This window comes from Delphinus delphis, chromosome 12, assembly GCF_949987515.2.
Source record: "Delphinus delphis chromosome 12, mDelDel1.2, whole genome shotgun sequence".
NCBI classification, from domain to species: Eukaryota; Metazoa; Chordata; class Mammalia; order Artiodactyla; family Delphinidae; genus Delphinus; species Delphinus delphis.
Genome location: NC_082694.2, coordinates 58,142,372 through 58,167,290, shown reverse-complemented (window position 1 = coordinate 58,167,290; position 24,919 = coordinate 58,142,372). Strand labels below are relative to the sequence as shown.

Here is a 24,919-nt window from a genome sequence, read left to right as displayed (position 1 = left end):
GTAACTACTTAATTACATAATACACATAGGTAACTACTTAATTACATAACACACACACCTATAACAATGTTGCCAAGTAAATTCACAAAGCTTACTACTTAAAGGAGCCAGGAAATTAATAGTATTCTAAAACGGAAACTTCATTTACAATGTGATACAATCCCCATTCACATATTTTAAAATTGAGCTACTGAATGTCACCTCTTCTTGAAGTGGTGGCTAGTATATATTTACGTGTTTTGTAGCCATTTTGGAAAGAACTTCTCCTTGAGACTTTGTTTCACCACACCACCTCCCCGAACCTTGTCACCAGGGATCCACTTCCTCCAACCAATGCAGCCGGCAGCTGGTGAGGCTGTCACACTTCCCAGCTGTCTGCCCAATCTTAGATTGCCAGCACGGGGCAAACGTGCGTACTCTTCATGAGACACTCCTTGGTGAGGCCCTCTGGAGCAGCACATAACTGGGAAACCCTCTTAAAGCCAAGGAGCTTTGAGGGAAAAGCGCCTCTCACAAAATACGAGTGTCTGGATTTGTAACTTGTCATCTTACAGGACGAAAGAAGAGGCAATGGTTCGCTCTTCAGTGAGTGCACAGTCAGAATTATTATGCACATAAACTTTGGGGATCTGCAGAGAAAGTAGCCTCATCTTTGAGGCTCTGGAAGGTCTCCAATAAGCTCTTGGCAAGAAGCCCTCAGCAGACGGATGGAATCACCTTTGGAAACGAACAAGGTAGAGGACTTGACTCAGGTCAGCTGATGGAAAAGTGAGTGACACACTAGAGTGAAAGAGCCTAGTTGACCATGTTAAAGTAATTGATCAAGGAGGCCATTAGACGGGAGTGGCTCTGACGCCTTAGGAACGGGATGTGAGCAAGCCGAAACCTCAGCCAGAGTCAATTCCTATAAACACATTTGTATCTGAGAAAATGAAACCGAGGAACCAACATGCACAAACAGCCCACCTAGGCTCTCCTAGGTAAGGCAACCGCTTAAGCTAGAGCCACTCAGCTTCCTTGCTTCACTTCTGAGTCTGCTCTGTAAGAGGCTGTTCCCAGCTCCTAACGGCAGAGTGCCCCAACCACTTCTGGTTTGATTCTGCCTGAGGTGAATCCATGTTTGCTCAAATAAACTCTTAAAAACTTTCAGTGTGCCTCAGTTTATAATCAACCATTTCCTACAGTGCTCACGCTGTAGGGTTATTACATATTTCTAATATCATCCGTGCCTGAAAGTAGAAGATGCTTTTAAGGAAAAGCCATGTTGTGGACTGAATTGTATCTCCTCCAAATTCACATGTTGAAGCCTGACCCCCAGTCAAAGAGTGTGACTGTATTTGGAGATAGGGCCCTTCAAAAAGATGCTTCAATGAAAACGGGGCTGTTAGGGTGGCCCTTTATCCAATCTGACTGGTGTCCTTATAAGGGGGAATTGGGACACAGAGAGATAGCAGGGACACATGCACATGGAGGAAAGACCACGTGAGGACACAGCAAGAAGGTGGCCCTTCCTTCCCCCAAGTCAAGGAAAGAGGCCTTGGGAGAAGCCGAACCTGCCAAAACCATGATCTTGGACTTTTATCCTCCAGAACTGAGAAAACGCATTTCTATTGTTTAAGTTACCGAGTCTGGGGTATTTTGCTATGGCAACCCTAGCAAATTAGTACAGCCCCTTTGGAAGCATCCTACGGCATAGCACTGACATATAGGAACAGCCACTCAGTGTTTCTATTACTTACTCCTTTCTTGTTTCCTTCCATTTCTTCTTTTTTCCTTCTGTTACTGAACCAGGTTCGTTTTGCCCCAAGCACAGCAAGCCAAAACGCTGAGAGTTTTTCCCCAAGGCAGCCAAGTGAAGAGACGGGAGAACAAGCCTCAAAGCTCCCTCTATGAAAGCAGAGGGTTCCGGGTATTTATGGGATGACCAATAAAGAAACAGAGTGGTCTGGGGTGTGGGGAGCATGGGGAAAGGCGATTGGAAAAACGTGCGGTAACCCTGGTTCTGCTCAGGCGTACCTAAGCACGTTCAAAATGTCACTGAGCTAGCATCCACGCATGCCCAGTTGGAGCGTCAGCGGTCCCACCCAGTCTTAACCAGCTCAGTTCCAACTAGACACAGCTGACTCCAAGTCCCTAAAACAACTTGGGCCAACATCTTATTGTTTCAACTACTTGGAGGACCTGCAAGTCTCAAAATGGCCTTGATTAGTGAGGGCAGGTGAAATGGATTTGACTCTCAGTTTCACTTCTTTCACCTTTCTTCCCATTTCCCTTTTACCCTCCACTTGAGCTCCAGGTGGAACTCATTGTGAGAGCTGCAATTGTCAGTCCTTGTTTGAGGGGAGTAGGAAGAAGAGGACCATGCTAATGATTTCTCTACCTCCTTTTCTCCCTGCTTCCCAATCCAAAGGGGGGACTGCATGTACCCCAGGAAAGCTCAGAAAAAGCACTAGACTTTCTAGTTATATTTATTTTGTATCTGATCCTTCAAAATATCTATATTTGAAAATATTTTATCATTTTATAGGGGGTATGATTAAAACAGTTTGGAAAACACTAGATTTTAATCAATCATTCATAGAAACACAGATTATTCTGCCTCTAACTCTACAAAATTACTTAATTTGGGGTGTCTAAGTCTCATACTGTGGAGACGAACAAGAAAACAAATAATGAAGCTTCTGAGAAGAAATGACACTTATAAATTGAGAGTAGATGTTGTATTTGTCTTCAAGATGGAAATAATAACCCCTTTCCCATGAGGGATGCGCAAGGGAATAATTAGATCATTTCTGCAAAGTGTTTGAGGATATTTCAAGGTAATGATTATCATGGTAGTTATCATTATTTTCCTCCACTTAGGATTGTTACTGTGTTTCCCCATCATTATTTAATTACTTGGTCAAGATGCTGGGTCCTAAGGTGACATTCTCGGTTTTTAAAAACAAAATCTAATATTGCCCTCTGGAATTAACTTTATGACTTGTACGTGTACAATGCAAAATGTGTGTGTGTGTGTGTGTGTGTGTGTGTGTGTGTGTGTGTGTGTATGCATGCAAGAGAGACAGAGAGAGGGAGAATTTCCTTCTGTAGGCTTCCAACATTATAAGGAATATTAAACATCTTAATGTTTAAGTCTGGACTGGGAGCCCATCTGTTTTATTGCATTTGAAAGTAGAAGTGGCTTCCCATCTTTTTCCTGGAATCTCACTGCTCTTTATAAATTTTAATCTCCCACTCAGATGTTATTTAAATATTAAAAATGACCCCTGACTGCCATGTATGAGACACAATTACTTTGTCTTGGAGAAGGACAAAGAAATATTATATTCATTCATCACCACCTGGACTGTACTTAAAAGCGTGCTCCTTGCAAAGAGCAGTGGAGCATTAAACACACACACACACACACACGCACGCACACGCACACGCGCGCACACACACACACACACACACACACACACGTGGAGCATCTTTTATGTGATGGTAGAGATGACAGTAATTTGCTGGTATGTTTGCCAGCTCAGGGTTACTGGATGCTGTGTAATTCTTTCGAGCCTCTCTTCTGTATCAGCAAAGAAACAGGCAGGTTGGTGGGTTTCCTTTTATAGGATCCCAAACAAAGGATCCTCTTATCCCAGAATCCTTCATTTCAGCTTTATGGATTTCAGTAATGGGAAGATAACAAACAAGCTGTATTTGATTAATCCCTCCCATGGCTTTTTAAATGGTTTCCTTGATTCATACTGGACTTCCTAAATATAACTACAAAAGTAGTCAATCATTAACATCACAGAGAGTGGACAGAGCATCCCTTCAACTACTGATATAATGGTACTTGCCCGGGCCCTGCTCTGGAGCATGAGAACAAGGGTACTGTCAGCACAATTAATTGATCAAGAAAGGCAATCCCTGGGCTTGGCACCTGCAGAGTACACAGCAGCTAAAGTAAACCAGGTGTTAATTTGTAGAGATGCTCAGGGTTTGGCCTCAGGGAGAACTTTAAGAACTAGAAATAGAGGCTGCTGGGGTGTAATGGACATTTGGGTCTGAAGACTTAAGTCAATTTCTGGTTCTAATAGCTTGTTTGGGGGCAAGACACTTGACCTTCCTGGGCCTCAATTCTTCATCGGAAGAGTTTCCTAAATCCCACATCACAGAGCTATTGTAAGGACCAGGGGAGGAAATGTCCAAGTCCTTTGTAAAACTGCAAACCCCTTTACAGACAGAGGTGCCATATTCCATCATTGTTATTTGTCAGAAGAAAGGCAGTAAATCAATATGATCTGAGTATCTTGATTGCACAGAATCTATATTCTGTTTGAATGAGCTGTTACCACTACAGCTTCCCCGAGCTGCTTGGTTTTAAGAAGAAAAAAGGAAGAAGGGAACAGAGGGAGAGAACATGATGGGGTGTCTACTAAATGTCAGACACTGAGCTAACTTTTTTCACATACCTGATCTTATTTAATCCCTACAATAACCGCATCATGAATCCCATCGTACGATGAAGTTCAGAGATGTTAAGTGACTTTCTAAAATAATGACACAATCAGTAAGTGGCTAAGTTGGGATTTGATCTAACAGCCCAGGGATCATTTTACTTCCCATGATGTCTTGTTGAAGCAAGTTGAAGACTACAGCATCGATCGTCACACACTGATTCAAAGTTTGAACCTGAGAATTCTTCTGATGCCCTGTGCTATAGAAATGCAATGTTGCCTTTCTGTAGGACTGTAAAAATGATGTTGCAGCATCAGTAATGTTTGTCTTCTAATTTATGTTCTAGCTATGATATGTTTTTGGCAGTCATCCATATGCTCTTTCTCGAGTTCCTGGGGACCAACTAAACCCAGGAGACAAGACAATACAGTAAGGGAGAGCATCATGGTTACGGCCGATGTTGAATCTCTAGAGTGTGGCAAGTTATTTTCATTTCCAGTCGTCCAAGGCCAACCATTTGAATCAAACATCCTGGTTTGCATCTAGCTCTTCACTCTAGAATTGGGGAAACTGGCCTAAATTATCACAACTCTGGAATGGAAAGCAGTTTAGAGAATCTTGTTAATCTGAGAAACTGACTTTCAATTCCTTCTAGATATTCATTTATTTATAATTAGTCCATTTTTATTTTGCAAGACTATCCTCCAACTATGAGAATAATGAGAACGATCAGAATGCTTTCCGGGAGCATGACACGATGGGTTTAGGATGGTATTTGTGGGCAACCACACTGCCTTCATGAGATCTTCTAAGCCCAGTAAGTGTTACTCAGCAGCCTCCTGTAATATACAAATCAATAACCATGAAGGTGGATCACTACAGTGGTTTTCTTCATTTTGTGGACATTGTTTTGGGCATAATTTCTTTCTGAAATTTTATTCCTTTTTTCCCGTGTGGTTGATTTGATTTTGTTTCTCTTTAGTTTCTGAGCACAAAGATTTGTTCTCTTCAAACAGATTAACAAGCTAATTTGTTACTGAATGGGCTTTCTCTTCCATAGCTATCACTTTTTTTTTTTTGCAACCCGATATACAATAATTATAAATCAAGTTCTACTCTCCTGTTGTATATTTCCATTTCTCTTATTCAAAGGTTCTTACAAAATTACTAAATATTTTAAATGAAAGAAACTTTAGCAATCAGCTAATTTACCCCTTCTAATTTTAAGAGAACAAACTGAGAACTGATTCAACTGATGAATTTTTGTTCACCTTACAGAAAAACCTGAGCGAACTTTTTGGCCAAATACTTATTCCCTGATGCAAAGTAGAAGATGTCAGCAACTTTTCTTCCAAGTATATTGCAAGATAATTCCTTATCAACAGAGATCTCAAAACACAATTCACTCAAATTTCTAGATCTATGAGTTGCCAAAGCACAGGGAAAGAATACAGACATTTGCTTCTATCAAATGAAACGTGTGGGGATTAGAAAAATACCTGAACTTAAAGCACTGGAAGGGTTTCGGAACCTGCCCATGTCAGCTCCCTGTTTAATGTGAATTTCTTTAAAATCTCTTTGCCAAATAGTCACCCATGCCACACTTGAGAGTCTCAGCTATTAGGGAGTTCATAGTCTCACAATGCAGTTTAACAGCTCTGGCTGTCAGCTTGGGCTGGTAGGTCCATTCATTTGTCCGGGTCCCATTCCTTAAGCCATGTGGAGTAAGTTTAATCGTGTTCCACGTGACATTCCTTCAGGTACTTGATGCTGACTCCTCTCATTTCACCGTCAGTCCTCGCTCCAAGTTCAGTCTGGCCATGCTCCTCTGAGCAGTCTGCTGCTTCTTCTTTTTTTAATTTTTATTTTCTATTGGAGTCTAGTTGATTAACAATGTTGTGTTAGTTTCAGGTGTACAGCAAAGTGATTCAGTTATACACATACATGTATCTATTCTTTTTCAAATTCTTTTCCCATTTAGCTTATTACAGAATACTGAGCAGTGTTCCTGTGTTATACAGTAGGTCCTTGCTGGTTACCTATTTTAAATAGAGCAGCGTGTACGTGGAAGGGTAGGGGGAAGGGATAGATTGGGAGTTTGGGACTGACATGTACACAGCCTTCCTTTTTAGAATGCAGTGCGTGGAGCTGAATGCAACTCCAAGAGGCGCTTATTTGCCTGCACCGGGGAAGGTCTTTCGCCATCCTCGTTCTGGGCACTTTTGTTAATGAACACATTGGGCTGACATCACACATTGTCATACGAGTAAACCAACATCAACAATCCACTCTTCCGAAGACATTTCTAGGTCATGTCTTCCATTTTCCACACTAGCATAATTGATTTTGGGGGACACAATTGTACAACCTTTCACCTATCCTTAATAGGAAGTGATTAAAAGAAGTGATTACTTACTGTCTTTTCAGTCCATGTAAAACTTTGTCATGAGAAAACTCGAACCTTGATAGCATACCAGCTCTTTCTAAGAAGTGTCACTCTTGAAGCCTTCTTTAAAATGTATTTGGATTATGACAAAGTCTCTGGGTGTGGCTAGTTATTCTTGTGGGTGGTGGGCTGTGGGCGCTTCTGATGGTCTCTAGTCTCACTGCCCTCGTCCCCTGCAGCCAAAGGCCTGAGAGCAAGCCTGGTCATATATCAAGAGGCTCGTCTTTACTAAGTCGTGGGGATCAGAATTAGTGTGGAGACCCCACGCCTAAAATCCACTGTGCCTAGACACCCACAGCTAGGAGTATGTCCTTTATTCTAGAGACGACTTGACTGATCTCTAGTTTTCATTCTATTTCCTTGGAGAGATGCATTGGATATCAACATCATGTTGTAAGAAATATGAGCTCGAGACTGCTGTAGCTTTGTGACTTGAACTTCTGGCCTGTTCTTAGAGGGAGAGGACACCTATATAGGCCCTGTTAATCATCCCCACCATCTACTTCCAAACCAGAGATAGCTATGGGCCATTCTGCCCCACAGGACCAGTGCGACTTTCACTCCATACTTGGGCGGTTAAGGAAAGGTGATATGGGACAATCCTGAAAGGGACACTTGAAGGCAGCTCACTCTCTGCGCATAACTTTCAACCCTGTTGGAAACAAATGAACCCCTGGGTGAAATTTTCCACAAAGAACAGAATGCTTAATAGTTTAGGTCATTATGGACCTTGTTAGGATGGTTAACACAGCACAAGAAATATCTAATGTGACAGCAATATTTCTCAGCAAATGTAGCCACTGTCAAAATGAAAAACGGATCCACTAAGGAGTTCTAGCTCCATGCAAGTTTGATTATTAGCCAAATGAATCAGTTTAAAGCTGAAACTCGACTGCTTAGCCTCTTTCATTGTAAAGAATTCCTCTATGTGAGCTGAGGGCTCCTAAATGACTGTGGGCTGACAGAATTAGTCACATGTGGTTTTTGCCCCAAGCTTAATTTTTGCAAAATCACTCCAAGTCAGGCTGAGTCTTGAAATTCAGAGGGTCCTCTTACCCTTTACTGATTGTAGGATTGACAGAATTTCAGGCTCTTGCAATAAAGGAGCATCTTGCCTGCAGACTGGAGCACCTAAGAAATAAACCTCCAAAAAGCAGCAGTGATACTCAGCAAGTGTAGATGCCTCCTGCCAGTTTAGATGGTTTAGTTAAAGCGGGTAGCATGTGGGCACACTAGATTCCAAGACTGGACCCAGGGCTCTGATAACTCTTTGTAAATACCAGCAGCTGTGTCTGAATTAGCCTCCTGGAATGTGGGAAGCTGAGCCTTGGGGGAACTGGGCAGCAATAACCCTGTAATTGTCAACAACAACAAAAATCAACATTATGTCCTAGGAAAATGTTGAAATTTATATAAACAGTAGATGTGTATCAAAGGTTGCCCCACATGCAGAGGAGCACCAAGATGATCTAGATTCTCTTAAGATGCTGCTGGGATTAACTATAAATTCAGATTCACTTACTAAGTGCCTAACTACCTTCATGCATATGGGTCAATACACACATTCCACTTAATCTCCCAGCAATCTGGTAAAGTAGGTATTATTTTCTCCATTTTAAAGATGAAGAAACGAAGGCTCACAGTTTAAGTGACTTGCTTATGAGATTTAAACTCTTTCACTTTATTGCAATTACTTGACCCATTTTTCCCAGAGGAAAAAATCTCTGTGGTTTGTCCAGCAACAATCCAATCTGATAAAAATCTAAGCTCATCTGACATTACTTTACGAAAAGTGTAATTGGGAAATAACCTACCTCCTTAAAATAAACCCCTGCATATGCTACCGTGTATAAAATATTGAATGCTCTTTCAGGGAATGAATGGATGACCCTACTTCCTTTCTTCTTCCTAAAGAGTCTGGTTTTCTTTTACTCTTTGGGAAAATCCTCTACTGGTGGTTTATGTCAGCCCTGGGGGGAAGTGGGATTTTCTTCATACTGTGGCAAACATCAATCTCTCTGCATAGAGAATGGAATGGACTCTAGATAGCTCTTGGGCAAAGACAACTCCCCTGCTTTGTGACTGCTTTCCTGGTCTCAGGACCACTTGAAGGGACTTTCTTCTGATCATGGGCTTTGTGAGTTGATCTGCCAGCAAACTGGTGATGAAAGTGGGGTGTCTAGAAATCTCATCATGGCCTCGGTTTGCCCAATACAAAGTGACTGCAATCATTCAGGGTGCACCTCATCTGCTCGTCCCTGGTCCCTTCTCTCTGTTGTGATTTTCATTGAGATGCCAGTAAACAGGGCTCTGCACTGACAGCAAAGAGGCTTTGATGATTTCCATGTTCTTGGGCACCTCACAGATTCATCTCCTGGAAACAAAGGCTAACCTCAACTACCCTTCTCTTTGGTGCTGTTGAAAAGATAAATGAGAGCTTTTTTTTTTTTTTTGCGGTACGCGGGCCTCTCACTGTTGTGGCCTCTCCCGTTGCGGAGCACAGGCTCCAGACGTGCAGGCTCAGCGGCCATGGCTCACGGGCCCAGCCGCTCCGCGGCATGTGTGATCTTCCCAGACTGGGGCACGAACCCGTGTCCCCTGCATCGGCAGGCGGACTCTCAACCACTGCGCCACCAGGGAAGCCCGAGACTTTTTTAAAGAGAAGTGAGAATCTTATATGTAGTGAAATCGGTTTTGGACAAGAGGATTAGCTCCTTAGTGGAATTCAGGTGGAACATCCTGTTCCCTGACTGCACGTGAACACTTCCTTTAAAGGGTAGGCTGCCTAAGGCGGGTGTTGACAATCAGATTTGTCTGTTCGTCAGTGCATTTTTCATCTCTCATAAAAAAAAAAATCCTGTAATGGAGCTGTTTGATGCTTTTCTTTAATATAAAGCATCTTTAAAATATCCCTTCCCCTCTCATTATCAATGTCTGTGGCCTATTTTCCTTATTTGGTTAAGGCATGGAGAAAACGCTGTTACATCTATAGGTCTGATCTCTAAAAGTATTTCAGGTCACTGTTTTGTCCCATAAGCCTAGGCTGAACCTCTAACCTGAACCAATATCCCTAGTAAAGTAACCAGTAAACCTCTTCTTCAAAGGGAATGCAGTGGTTAAAAGAGTCACTTCATTTGTACCATTCGTATCGGCAGTGAATATTTATTCATCATTTACAGGTCAGGTACAGTTCTAGGCATTGAAACTGCAGACAAATAAGACCCCATAAAATGTCCATTCTGGTAAGGAGAGATTGATAGTAACCAAGTAAAACGAATGAACAAACATCATTTCAGATGGTGATCTGGGCTCTGAAGACACTGAAGTCAGATAGTATAATAAAGAGTGACTGGGTTGTACAGAAAGTCCTCTGAGGTGGTGACCCGTGAGCTGAGACCTTAATGCTGAGAACATCCGGACATGGAGGGAAAGCCTTCCATGCAGGGGAAAAACACTTATGCACAAGCCCTGAGGCAAGAGCAAAGTAAGAGGAATAAAAGTAATAAGCTTGTGGCCTACGGGCATTAGATTCTGGGATGCACAAGTGTGACAAGATGGAAAGAGTACCAACGTTGGCACCAGAACCTATGGGTCCAAGTGTGAATCCCAACTTCTGTTTCCCCGTCTCGTAAACAGGTTCCTCAATACCTACTGCACAGGGTTGCCGTGTGAGGCTGGTGTGAACACAAAACAACTATTCATCAAGAGCGGGGCCATTCACTTCTTTGAATGCTGCTAAACTGTTGGCCCAAGAAAGTTGTGGTCTTTGCTTCACTTAATCCTGAAGCCTCATGTCATCAAGAAACCCAGAGGTCCTTAGGTGACATCAGGGGACAGGCATGGAATAAGGGCAAAGGTGCTGGTTCCACAAATGCCAACTTGGAAAGAATAATGAGAGCGGTGCTATGTGGTGTAGCAAGTACCCTGGGTTCTGAAACAGGCTCTGTGTGACCTTGGAGGAAATTCTTTCCCTCTCTGGTCTCAGCTTCTTATTTATTAAAAAAAAAGCAAGGTTGGACTAGCTGATCAGTAAGCTCCTTTTCAGGTCTGCACCAGGATTCTGGTCTAAGATGCTTTCTCAGGACAGAAGAGACAACACCCAGTCAGATGTGAACAGGCACAGGCAAGGCAGGAGAGAGGCACGGGCTGTTGGGTTTTGTCAAAGCCTGTTGGTCCAGGCAAGTGGCTTTTCATTGCAGGAGTCAGAATGACAAGGTTTTTATCAAGGCAGAAGGCTGTTAACAGCAAGAATTAATGCTGCAAGTCACTTTCACAAGGCTCCTCCACCTGTGTGTGTGTGTGTGTGTGTGTGTGTGTTTTGGGGGGGGATTGGTTATGTTTTCTCCTCCTTCCACCTCGCTGGATTATGCTGAAATGTTTCCCCCACTGGAAACAGTGTACAAAGGCTCCCGCCTTGGGATGAAACCCCCCTCAATACCTCGTGCATTGATGTGGAAGCAACAACTAAAACTGTATTCACATCGCAGCAGCCGGAGCCAACAAAAGAGCTACTGGATCCAGTGATGGTGCATTGTCTGCAGAGCTGAGCTGCTGCCTCTCCTCCAAACCACATTAGAGATGTGACTCCAGGCTTACAAATAAAAACGCTGAATCATTCCCAGGCCTTTGGTACAGTGTTTTCCTCAAGATTCTGTAATAAGCAATTTAAGAGAAAAACAGCCCAACAAGCCAGTATTCTTTTCAGAAATATTAGCTAAAGCCAGGGGCCAGAAAATAATTGCTTGCTTCTCCCGCCTTCTTGTTCTCTCACCGCTGTGTGGCTGGCCTGCCTCTTTCTGAAACTAAGAGTTGAAGCTACCTGATTCAACGTTTTATTCTGCTACCACTGACATTTTAAAGTTGATAGATATCCTAGATTTGCTTTATCTACCTACCAATATGGCCCTAGAATATCTGCCATAAATAGTTTCTTTATGGAACTTACCGTCATCCTCTTTGTTACTCATGCCCTCTGCTTTTCCTCTTTCTCATTTTGGATCACAATAACCAGCCAAAAAACACTAAAATTCCACTAAGGAAACTGACAGAAAATGCAATTTAAAATATGGATTTGCATATCCAATTTGCATACGCAAAAATAAATGTATTATATGGGTACAATTACATGCATTTGTATATCTGTATGTTCTGTGTATATTATATATGAATGAAATGTGTCTGAAACTCTTTGAAATATGGCATAGGTACGGATGAGGGTATGTATGTGTTTATATAGATTTTTTCTAGATCAGACATGGCAGTATGATATAGGGAAAACAGGCTTTTAATCCAATTACATGTAGATTGGAAAACATTGATTCCCACCTAAATTCATTCACTCTTTATTCAACAAATTCTTATCACTGTCAAACACTGGCCTGGGTACTAGAGAAATAGTGGTAAATAGGACAGATTTGCTGTTGTTAAAAAAAGTATTTTAATTTAGACTCTTTCTACTTCCAAGAGGACTTGAGCAGATCTGTACCTATTAATAAAGTTAAACTACTTTAAGATAAAATAGGACCAAAAAATATCTGAAGAAAGCAGAAATAAAGGACACTTTCAGACACGTAAGTTGAGTGAATATTGAATACTTGGACAAAAAAAATTGACTAAGCTTTCTGATGGTCAAAGCAAATAAGAAAACACTGAAAAAAATTAATTTGCTGAAAAAAACAAAACTCCTTTTCTTTAAACTAAAGTAGGAATTTATCATGTTTTCTTTCTTTTTTTTTTTTTTTTTTTTTGCGGTACACGGGCCTCTCACTGTTGTGGCCTCTCCCGTTGCGGAGCACAGGCTCCGGACGCGCAGGCTCAGCGGCCATGGCTCACGGGCCCAGTCGCTCCGCGGCATGTGGGATCTTCCCGGACCGGGGCACGAACCCGTGTCCCCTGCATCGGCAGGCGGACTCTCAACCACTGCACCACCAGGGAAGCCCTATCATGTTTTCTTTAACTATAGTAAGGGACATCTTGAATAATAACTCTAACTCTAAGGAAAGATACAAATACTTTTCAAATATTATACTTCAAAGGTAAAAATTAAAATTATGATTAATTTATAATCCAGTGAGAGCAGTTTTGATAGGGGCTCTGATAAAAAGTTAAAGAAGCTTTACTTTCCTGATATCTAATTCAAAGCAAGGAAGAGCAGCTACTGAATTTAACGTGACCATTAGACAGTGTGTCTTAAGCATTAGATCTCTTAAATGAGCTTTGGCCCAGTTGGTGTAATTACCCAGTTTATCTAATATGTACTCTAAGGCAGATGTTTCATTGGACTAAAGCCAGAGCTCTAAATTTCAAATAGCAGTGACATTGAGAGTAAGTCGACATTTACTGCTGAAAGTGAAAGGTCCTTCAGAGGACCCTTTAGTACTTCCATGTTCCAAAAACAGACGTCATCCATTCCAATGCCCTAACCTGTTTGTGGCCCATCAAACACACATTGTATATCTGATTTAATTATTAAAGAACAGGGCACATTGACCAGAAGTAAAGAATGTCCATGTTAAAAATAAAACCTAAACGCCTCCCTTCCTGGAACTCCAATGCTGGTCCTCCTTGGGTGATAAGACCCTCTTCCCAGGTGCCAAGGCCATATTGACTTGCTGTGCACATGCTGGTCTGTTGTCTTTTTTTTCTTGAAACCTTGAAGAAACGTATCCCTGACTTGTATAATGTTCTTTGTTCTGACGAGATATAAGACTGTGCTGAAAAACACGCTTCTCAGGAGCAGTTTCTCAGAGTAATCTGGGAAGCTGTCTTGCAGGCTATAGTCTTCAGTTTGGCTCAAATAAAACTCTTTTCTATTTTTATTATAGACTGTTTATTGATTATTTTCATTGACATGGTAGACAAGCAATAAATGGTAACATTATTTAAGCAGAAAGTGGGCTGAAATTTTATACACAGGTTTTGGACCAACTTCCTTAGAGGTAACTGTACCTACCATTTCTCAGGAAACCTCAGCTTTTTTCATGAACCTCAGTCAATTTCTATTTTTACATAAAGGATAATTAAGAATCTTTATCGTCACACAAGAAACAGGACAAAAATGAAAACTCCCAAATCCCTAACACCCTCTTTGTTTTTCTGATTTTCTCAAAGTCACATGAAGTCTGTGTCAAACCTGACCTAGCAGGATTATTTTTTTTCAGCTGCTTAAATGGGATTTCCATATGACCCAGGGGTTTATGCATTAAGTAATGAGAGTGTCTCCATAGTAATGATGTTTGATAATAGATCCTAGAAAGATTCCTGCTTAGACCAGATGGCACGGCAACCCCTTGAAACTCACTGGAGGTACCATTTTTATTATTTATTATTTAGGACTTGGGCAGTGGATCAGTCTTCAGGTTGACAGGATTGTCAGAGTGAATTATTGTTCATGGGCACCATTGAGGTGACAGTTTTTGCTATTAAATAATTCAGCTTATCTGAGAGCACTTATTACTCTACATAACATGCATGGATGAAAGACCGATGACAGAAGCATCCCCCAAACTGAGCTAGTCTCCAGACTGGAATGGTAGACTCAGCAGACCACACCCACTCCACCTGTTTATTTAGCTGGTGTCGCTGTCTCTGATTTTAATCTATTGTGAAGTGTAGTGAGGGTGGACAGGCCAGTCACGTCTAAGATCCCGGCCTCCTGTTGAATGTCTACCCTTCTTCTGTCAAGGATTCCACAGGGATTTCTGGGCTCCAATTACCAAGCAGGAAGAAAATTAGAAATATTCGAATCGTCCTCTCACTTCGTTTCTTTTCAAACAATGGAAGACTATCTTCTCATCCCTTTCCTTCTAGGAGAATCGATGTGAATTGCATGCTGCTATTATGCTGAATATTTAATATAAGCAAGCCAGGAAGGTGGGCAGAGTGTATTTTTTTTTTCCATTGCTCAGAATCAGGTGGTCCATGAAACATGATGCCATCGGGGCTGCTGTAAAAATACAGCAGACATCCACAGAGCTCCCAAAGTTCTATACTGGCTGGTTTCTTAGAACTCGCCTGGTCCAACCCTCTCATTTTACTGATGGTGACACTCAAATTCGGAAAGATTAAATACTTTGTCAAGTTATGCAGTTGACAAGAGACAGAATCAAGACTACAAAAAGGCTTCTTTTTTTGGCCACTTTTGAGTGTTCCTTCATTATGAGAAGTCCAACAGATATTATATCAGATATGCAAAATCGATGTCAAAAGTAAAAGGATTTGAGAAAAAGCCTTAATGCGGGATATTTAGAATGACCAGGTAAAAGAGGGGGCAGTGTGATGATGTTCTTGAAAGAATGTCACCAATTACTAGGCAGGAGAAGACTATAGATGCACCTAGGGAAACAAACACTTCCCTCTCTTCTTTAGAGAATTGACTGGTGCCTTCCCTGAAGGAAACATGAGCTGGGCTTAAGGAGATTTAACAAATATTAAGGGGAAGAAAAACCCTTCATATTTCAATCTGCAGCTCAGTTATGCAAATGAATAAAGATACAGGCCATATAAGGTGCCTGTCTCTGTGCCTGTGTTTTGTGTATCTGCATGTATGCACACATACATGTCTGCATGCATCTGCGTATGTATGTCTACAGGTGTTCTATGTGTGTGTGTGTGCATGTGTGTGTGTGCTCAGGACTCAGGCACAGCGAGTGAGTGCACTTCTCACCCAGAAGAGAATCCCAGGCTGACATGTACCCCAGCGCTGACATTCACCAGCTTTGGCATCTTGCGCAAGTCGTCACATTGTTTTCCTGAATCTCACTCGCCTTATCTATCAAACGGCATGTGTAATACTACAAGGCAAAAAGGTCAACCAGTGTTTTTAGTCCCCTAGCCTTTTTAGTAATTAAACTGAATTGACTGCCTTTCCACAAAATTTGGTTCTATTTTATCGTAGAATATTCAAGAAGTTTGCCTCTCAAATAACCAACTGTGCTATCCCAATGCACAGACAGTCCTTGTGAAAATACGCGTTGCCTTGATCAATCCTTACGGCAACTCCATGAGTGAGGAACAGTTTTCTCCACTTTACACACGAGGGGACTGAGATTTAGAGGGGAAGGAATCTGCCTAGAGTCACCCAGGGAGTTTTTGGAGGTCTGGGACACAAATCCACATCTTACTCCAAAGCCAGGCTTGCCATCACTCTGTCCTTCACCTCACCACCACCCAAGGCTGCTGGAAAGAACAACAATGTTCCGGCTGTGGAACTGGCACTGGCATCCTGGTTCTCTTTACCCAGCTAACCTTTGCCCTCTTCCCTGAAACATCTGTTTCTCCCTCGTAGCCCAGCTGGTCCACAGTCTCTTAAAGCCAACCCTCCGTTCTGCCCTAGCCGAGACACCAGAAAGATGGCGGCACTGGGGGAAATTCAAACCAGACACACAGTGAGTGCTGGTTTCCCTTGGAAATACATCGGCTGCCACATCTTAAAGCACCTGATTGGGCTTCCCTGGTGGTGCAGTGGATGAGGGTCCGCCTGCCGAGGCAGGGGACGCGGGTTCGTGCCCCGGTCCGGGAAGATCCCACATGCCGCGGAGCGGCTGGGCCCGTGAGCCATGGCCGCTGAGCCTGCGCGTCCGGAGCCTGTGCTCCGCAACGGGAGAGGCCGCAACGGGAGAGGCCACAACAGTGAGAGGTCCGCGTACAGCCAAAAAAAAAAAAAAAAAGCACCTGATGGTACTAGACTTGCCTTGTAAATTTCTGACAGGCATTTCACTACCGCTACCGCTCCTGGTATTCTATGCAGGGAAAGACAGAAGGAGAACTGCCAGGACATGACTATATAATCCCTTCCTAATCCCTTGAGTCTCATAAGTCCTTTAACTCTTCAAATATTGAACTATAAGAACTTGGTTTACAGAAACATTATGGTCATAGGAGGCCCAGGGACTGAGCTATGAAATTCAGAGAAGACAGGAGGACCAAAAGACAGCCAGGGGGTTACCTTGAAATTAGCTTAAATATAATCAGTGGGAAACAGAAGCAAAATCCTAGTTATAAAATTATTACTTTTGTTTAGCAAGATAGATCGTCTCAATTTTGCACAGAAAATTGCACAGGAAAAAGCCTCCCAGTAGAGACATTTAAAAGCAATTTAACATTTTTAATAAGGCAACTGTTTCTGATTCTCAACTATTTAGCCATGAAATCTTAAAATCCAATGAAAGTCTGTTTTCAAGAAATACTGCTTTACAAATTGTATTGTCTACTTAACAACCCAAGAATAGTAACATTCTTTAGAGACTTAAATTTAATCCTAATGACAACAACTAAGCTTCCTAACTGCCCTTCATGTAATTTAATGGCTATAAGCTATGGGTTTGCTTCTCTGATATTTTGTCTCAAAATTGTAAAGAAGATCCATTTTACCCAGCAGCCTGCAAATTTCTGAGCCATTTTGTCTTGTTCCCAAGCAGTCACTTAGAAACATAAAACAGAATATATTGCATGATCAATAAGAACCTTTGAGAGGTTGGGTATTTCATTCATAAACCGTTCTTCAAAGGATCTGAGTGGGAGTTATTCTCATCATGTAAGTGCTGAAACCATGGCACCAGGAGAGGTGACGAGGCCAGCGTCACTCCATGAGCCAGATGGGAGGAGCAATTTTCCTCACTTGGAAATGTCTTGCTCTTCAGGGCAGTGGACAGCACATTGGACTAGTGTTTGGTAGATCAGGGCTCTGGGCTATACCTTCCAAAGGCAAGTTGCCTTGCTGAGGCCCAGATTCTTCCTCCAGAAGGTCAGGATGATCATAATACTGACCTCATGAGATTCCGAGAGCATTTGATTCAACATAAGAAAGTACTGGCCAACCAAAATCTTCCCCTTTAAAGTAAGAATGTCTTAGCATCTTTAGAGTTGTTTCTCTGTATACCTATTCTAACCAGGAGCAAATAAATACACAACTTTGTTTGCAGCATAATCACTCTTGCTGTTTAAAACCACCCTTTTCCATTGCCATAGACTGGACATAAAATGTTTACCTTGGTCCCTGAAAGTTACAAAAATGTGTGAATGAACCAACATAAACCACTCCATGGCTAGAAAAGCAAATTCAGCAACGACGTGTCTATGGATGGCGTCTTTTTGGCTACCACCCAATGCAGCTTCTATGCACACTTCCTGTCTCCCTCCATGGCTTTGTTGTTCTCCATGACTAGCTCACCATTGTACAGACACCTTATTTGACTTCTTGCTTATTTTACTTATTTGCTGTCTCCTGCCAGTAGATGGTAAGCTTCATGCAGGGTTATTTGTCTTTCATTCACTGCCATAGCCTTCTCAGCAAGAACAATGAATGATTGACATATAGAAAAATGAATGAATGAGGTCCAGCTCGTGACCATCGTACAAATACTCATATATCTGCAGTCAAAGGAAACCTGGAAACTATTAGAAATGGTCTGTTAAGGCTTATGCTGCTTTTAGTGTTTCAATTCTAGTATGTCAAAGCCCATAAAATAATTTGTTTGTTTTTTTTTTTTGCAGTACGCGGGCGTCTCACTGCTGTGGCCTCTCCCATTGTGGAGCACAGGCTCTGGACGCGCAGGCTCAGCGGCCATGGCTCACGGGCCCAGCTGCTCTGCGGCATGTGGGATTCTCCCGGATCGGGGCACGAACCCGCATCCCCAGCATCGGCAGGCGGACTCCCAACCACCGCGCCACCAGGGAAGCCCTGGTTATTTTTCAATATTTTCTACCACTGGCCTTGTCAACAGTTTCTTATTCAAGTTATCTTTGTCCCTTTAGTTTTTGTTCTCTCTACGAAGAAGGAATATAGCTCACGCCTCAGGTATTAATCTTAGATTTATAGAAAAAATACAAGCCATAATGAGGGAGTACTATAGACTGAATATTTGCATCCCTCCCAAATTCATATGTTGAAACCTAATTCTCAATATGATGGTTATATAGAGGTGGGGCCTTTGGAAGATGATTAGCTCCTCATCAATGGGATTAATGCCCTTATAAAAGAGACCTTGGAGAGCTCCCTCATCCCTTCCCCTATGTGGGGACAGAGTGAGAAGCTTATGAGACAGGAAGCAGGCTCTCACCAGGCGCCAAATCTACCAGGGCCTTCATCTTGGACTTCCAGCCTTTAGAACTGCCAGAAATAAGTTTCTGTAGTTTACAAGTCACCCAGTCTGTGGTATTTTGTCATAGCAGTCCAAAAGGACTGAGACACGGAGTCCCCACCTCCATTAGAACTTATGCGTACATTTCAGATCTACTCCCCTAAGCAATTACTCATCATTTACTGTTCATAAATTTCCACTGTATACTCTACTGCAAGAAACCAAAGTGTGATTATTAACAGCACTAATAATAAACAGGCACAAACGTTTTTTATCACCCTCTGTTCCCACAGTACTTGGGAGATCTGTCAAATTATTCTGTGGCAGATTGGAAAGACGGAGTTGTGTTAGAAGTCATGACCCAACCGCTAGTGACGCTGTTTCCATATTTTCCAGTCTGGGAAACACTAGTTAGAAAATTCTAGTTTTATTCATTAGCTGCAAGAGTAGAAAATGAGCCTGCGGTGATCTTTAAAGAGAAAGAACCAGTGGAAATGAAACAGAAGAACTGAAAACCAGAAAATCCCATGAGAGTGTTGCTTTCCTGAATCGTTGAAAGGGGCTTTCCTCCGCCTTTTTACAACCACACAGAGAGTGGACAAGGTTTGGTGACACAGAAAAGGGATACTTCTTTCTGAATTTAATTTCCTCAGGTGTCTGGCTCCTTGAGTTTGCAACCCTCTTCATTTTATAGGATCTTCCTAAATAAAACTCCACACTTTGCTTGTATAGGAAGAAACAGAATGTGATTCTATTTTCACTTCCAGAGCCAGTGCAAACACTTATTTGTTAGATGTTGTTGAAGAGAGTGAAAAATGATGCAGATGATGGTGGTGAAGTGTCTTAACGTCACCCTGTCCCACCTATGATTTTGATGGTTCCTTTCTGACCTGCACTTAGTCACTTCTCCTGCTCTCAGGGAATTTTCCAGATAAACCCTGTGATTGGCTATCCATGAGTAAGAGACACAGTAGGCTTTAAATTTATCTTGTCTATTTCCAGAGAGAAAGATGCAATGTAGACAGAGAAGGATGTCCTGTTTGAAGACATTTGCTTCATCTTAGAAAGTCTGAATTCGTCCCCAAAATGTGCATGTACATTACAAATACATTTATTTCTCTTTTAATTTTATCATGGAGAGTCTTTGGTGCTTTGGCCTAGACCAAGTGGTGACGGCAGGAAAAGTAAGCTCGGGACATTATCATTAATAATATGCAGAGAAAAGCACTCACCAGCACTGACAGTGATCGCTTCGATAAACTGCTCTCTCCAGCTGTTCGTCCCAACCACGAGGGCTAGGTTTGTCTTCTTAATAAGTTTGTCCACGGTACTCTAGAGAGGTTGAAAAGAATCAGAAAATAATTGTCGGGTTGGTTAATGCCTCGGGAAATCTCAGACCTTGATGATTTAAAAACCCCCGAGTTATCTACAGGGTAGCAGATGTTAGGCTCAGAGCAACAGTATTGACATCAAACACTGTTACGATTATGCAAACAAGCATCGTCCTTTCTTGGAAACATCCTGAAATGGAAACTTCTTCATAGCAAATACAAGCCTCCTTCACTGCCTAAGAGCCAAGGAAGAATAGCCTCACCGGTTGCAACTGAGGATGTTGCAAAAGCCCATCCCTTTCCCTCGGACGCTTCATGAACTTGCTTCTCTCCCGGTTTCATCTAGAGTGTGTGTCTGCAACTGAATTAACCTATGCCCTGCTCAGCACTACCTATCGGTGGATAACTGGAAGCGGCAGAGAGATGACGAAACTAAAACCTGTTCTTACTATACTTTTGTTGATCAATGAAATGCAGCCAGACAGCAAAGCGTCAAGGCTGCTGCTGTATGATCATTAATAAATGGATTTTCCTGTGGCTACTGGTTTTGTCAGCCTGGTGGCTGGTAGAGAATTCATCTCACCTGACTCCTGCAGCAAACAAGAAAAGACAAAAACGGTCAATCTGTATGGTTCAGGGCAAACTGCAATGACCTTGCACTGAATCTCCCCCTGCTTTACTAGCTCTGAGCCTCTTATTTTTCTTTTTCTTTAAGACCTTGTTTAGGCACTTGCTTCTGTACAGTTAGCACTCTTAGCTTTCCAAATGAATGTCAGTTCACGGAACCGCAGAAGCAGTCAAGCGTTCACAAGAAAACTAAGTAAGAAGATGCACCCAAAGCGCTACCACAAATCACAGCAATTACAGGGAGGAGGGTCACTTCCGGAACGTGAAGCTGTTCTTCCCAGAGAGACGACCACACCGACTTGTCCACGACGTGCCCCACCCTTACTGTCAGAGCATCCTCGAATTCCCACTTATTGCAAAGAGTCAGAAAACACGTATTATTTGTCTTAGGTCAAAATCTGTACATGTTTAGTGCAGTGTCCCTGAATTGACTAAGGTTTGAGAGAGCGTGTTATTAGCTAACCGGGAGGAAGGAAAATGCAATCCCAGGGGCCCGTGCAGAAGGCCAAAGCTACATCAGAATGTCAAGTGTGTTCGTTCAACCGTCATTGCAACTGACTTGAAACACTGAGAAGATAATAAACATGAAAGGGCCCATCTCCAACTGGCCCACTCTGTATTTTCAACATCATCCTTTGCTAGATTGTTTGTCCTTATGGTGGTGGCCTTTTGGCCTCTAGCTTTGTGTCTAGAACTGCCAGTGCCACTGATAATAGCTGTAACCATCAGGGCTCTTGGCTGCCATAGCCAGAGGCACATGACAAGCATCTGACTTTTCTCTGGACTTGGCCAATCTCATCAAGCACTCTGAGTGTCTCGGTTGATGCCAAATCAAAGTTCTTGTTTTTTTTTTGTTTTTTTTTTGCGGTACGCGGGCCTCTCACTGTTGTGGCCTCTCCCGTTGTGGAGCACAGGCTCCGGACGCGCAGGCTCAGCAGCCATGGCTCACGGGCCCAGCCGCTCCGCGGCATGTGGGATCTTCCCGGACCGGGGCACGAACCTGTGTCCCCTGCATCGGCAGGCGGACTCTCAACCACTGTGCCACCAGGGAAGCCCCTGTGTAGAATGTAACAAGAAATAACCTTGACTTTTCCTAAATGTGATGGAAACTTGGGGCAGGTCTCTCCAAGGAAGCCCTCTTTACTCTAAAGCCAAGGCAGAGAATCCCACTTTCTGGGGGATAAATAATTGAAGAGTGAAACTGCTCTAACAGTTAAACACAGACTCGCCTCAGAAAATCTCTCTGAAGAACAAAGTTTTAAGATAAACTAAACTTAAAATGTATATTATAAAATGTATATATATGTATATATAATGTATATATATAAAACCTCGGGTAGATTGTAAACTTTAGTTCATGTTAACCCTGGCGGACTATGAGACAGCCTGGGCTCTTCCCTGGACTTAATTTACATATGTGTCCTCTCTTGACCTATAGGAGGAGAGGCGTGAATAGGAGAGGACCTATAGGAGGAGAGGAGGAATTTGAAATTTGATCCTTGAACTTTGCCACGGACACTGACCTGGAGGTTTCCTATATGTCAGTCATTAGCTCTTCACGGTGCTAGTCTGTAGCAATAGTTTTAACCTCAGCCATGGGTGTTAGAAAAGTCCAGCCCTTGGTCACAACATAGTAAACAAGAACCCAGTGGGCAAAGCAGACTCGGACATTGTGAGGTATCAGCCAGATTTGGGTCTTTAATGCAGTTCTGAGGGCTTTGAACAATTTCTTCAAAACGGCTATGGTCTAGAAAAAATTTCCTAAACAAATAATATGATATCAACATTGATGCTACAGGGCACTTCAGAAACATGCCCCAAGGTACCCTTCAGTGTTACCAGTAACTGTCCTGATGAACTTTGAGCAGATGGGAGGAAACAGTCTATGGAAGATATTCTAGGAAGATAAGTACCCCAAACAACGGGAATTATGGAAAGAGACTTGGTTGAATTTCAAATGCTCGGATCATTGGAGTGGTTACCAGAGAGAGCTTTGGACACAAGAAAACTTTTATGCCTAGAAGACTGTGCCCTGCCGTACCCTTCCTACAGGAAGTGACCGTGATTTCTCTCCCTGGTCATGGGTGCATGGAAGGGAAGTGCTCGGGGTGGTCCCGTGAGGAAGAGGGCATACAATCATTCCCCATGAGAGTCCTGGGAGGGGTGGGGGACAAGCGTTCACAGAAAATGCCAAGCTGTAGAATCTCTGTGGTCGCGAGTGGCACCATGCCCTCTGGTTCCAGGTGAAAAGAGGGCGCGTGGCGAAGAGTGAAGATGGAGACGGGAACAGACTGGTCCACAGAAATGGACAGTCTCAGATATCCGTGCCTCAGGAATCTCAGGGAACTTGTGCATATACCAGTCAAGTGTGTGCAGCGAGCCAGGTTCTGGATGAAACGCCAGGTGGGCTCTGATGGTGGGGTTCTGCCTAGAAAGCACTAGTCCCAGGATCTGCCCTGCTCTTTCTTTCTGTGGGAACGAATGAGAGGAGTTAACACATACATCCACAGTGGCCTGAAGGGGAAAGTTTAATTGTGTTGTTTATCTTTTAAATGCCACTTTAATTTGCAAAGACATTTTTCTTTCCACCTGTCGCCTCTCAGGCACCTTCATTTGTGAACTAAATTAGAAAAATACTGAACGGGCCCAGCAAAAGGTAAAGAAGCCACTACTGTGAGAACTCCAGATATGATCCTGAGGCTTTTAGGTTGGTGACCTGATTCTCCCTTTGGGAATTTTCATTCTGGTTTTCCAAACAGGAGCAGAATCTGCTTTAAAAAAAATAAGTGGGGAAAATGCTGCTGTGCTCTGGCTTGTCGTTCTGGAAAACCAGAGAGAGGCTGCTCTTTTTCATGTCCCACTACAGAACGCAGGTGCGGCTCCCCCGGGGGCTTCTAGGTGTGAGGACCACGTGAGTGAAAAGGGATGGGAGCTGGGGCAGGGGCCGAGGGAGCAGCTAAGAGTGGTCCAAAAGGTTCATTTCAAAGTCCTAAGCTCATTCTAAGGCCCATCTGCTTACCTTCTGAAAAATGACTTTCCTCATCTAGAGAACTGGAAATCCAATTTCATCAGGGCAGTTATAAACCCTCCAGTTACAGGCACTCTGCCTTCAGTTTGTTGATTGTGCTCAAGTGTCCTAGGATCTTAAGAAGGTGACTACAGGGAAAGCTTACCATCCTTCCTCCAAAACAAAAGCCTCATTTTCCGCAGTGTCAAGGCTTTGCTTCTACAAGATTGATTAGCTTTTTCAAACAAAGCACCGTTTCTTCCACACATAACAGTCTCTTGGAATCCATCTTTGCCTCTTCCTTGCTATCCAAAGCCCTCCCTTTAGGGTGCCTCTGACCTCACACAGTGATGTGTGCCACCCACCAGACCCTGGTTCTGACACCGTTTAGTTTATAGGATCTCCTGTTTCCCTAGCAACTCGCGAATCCCATTTCTGCTCTAAAGGCCTCTCCATCAACGAGCCAGTTCCTGAAGTTACATCTGCCTCTCGTACGGCATAGACTGACACTGTGAACCGTCTCGGTGCAGAGATGGGCCTGGCCTCCCTGGTGGGCGATGCTGGTGCGCGTACCTTGAACTCATAGGATTCTTCAATGATCACTTCCAGCCTGGTGTGCTCTCCCAGAATGGGACGCCCCATTTCTGCAATGCGCCTCTCCTCCTCTTCTTTGCTGGTCAGCGGCTGCTTGTCGTCATATTCGTCTGTGAAAGGGAAGGGCAAGAGAGTGAGAACGCATTCAAATTTATTTGGAAATCCCCGGATCCTGCTACAAGAAAACCAAGAAGGAAGGAAGCCCTGATGACCTACTGAAAGCCCCTGGGGTGGTGCTGTAAGGCTGGAGGGGAGAATTGGACAGACGCTTGTTGTGTGGGGCAGTGATCACTCTGACGGCAAGTGATGGTAATATCCCACAACCTAAGCACCTGCCAAAGGGCACATCAAGAAAAGCAACTTATAGGGCCATATCACTGGTAAAGACTGT

The 24,919-nt window shown here is 43.0% G+C and overlaps 1 protein-coding gene across 10 annotated transcripts in view; it reads right to left on the bottom strand.

Annotated features, from left to right (window-relative positions):
* The window catches only part of SLC8A1 (solute carrier family 8 member A1), a 411,488-nt gene that overhangs the window by 46,108 nt on the left and 340,461 nt on the right, over window positions 1-24,919 (bottom strand). For all 10 annotated transcript variants that reach the window (XM_060026743.1, XM_060026748.1, XM_060026744.1 and 7 more), the window contains 2 exons: window positions 24,508-24,638; window positions 20,202-20,301 (listed from right to left, as the gene is read on the bottom strand). In XM_060026743.1, coding sequence (XP_059882726.1) covers window positions 20,202-20,301; window positions 24,508-24,638 — 231 coding nt within the window. The remainder of the gene's footprint in view (window positions 1-20,201; window positions 20,302-24,507; window positions 24,639-24,919) is intronic.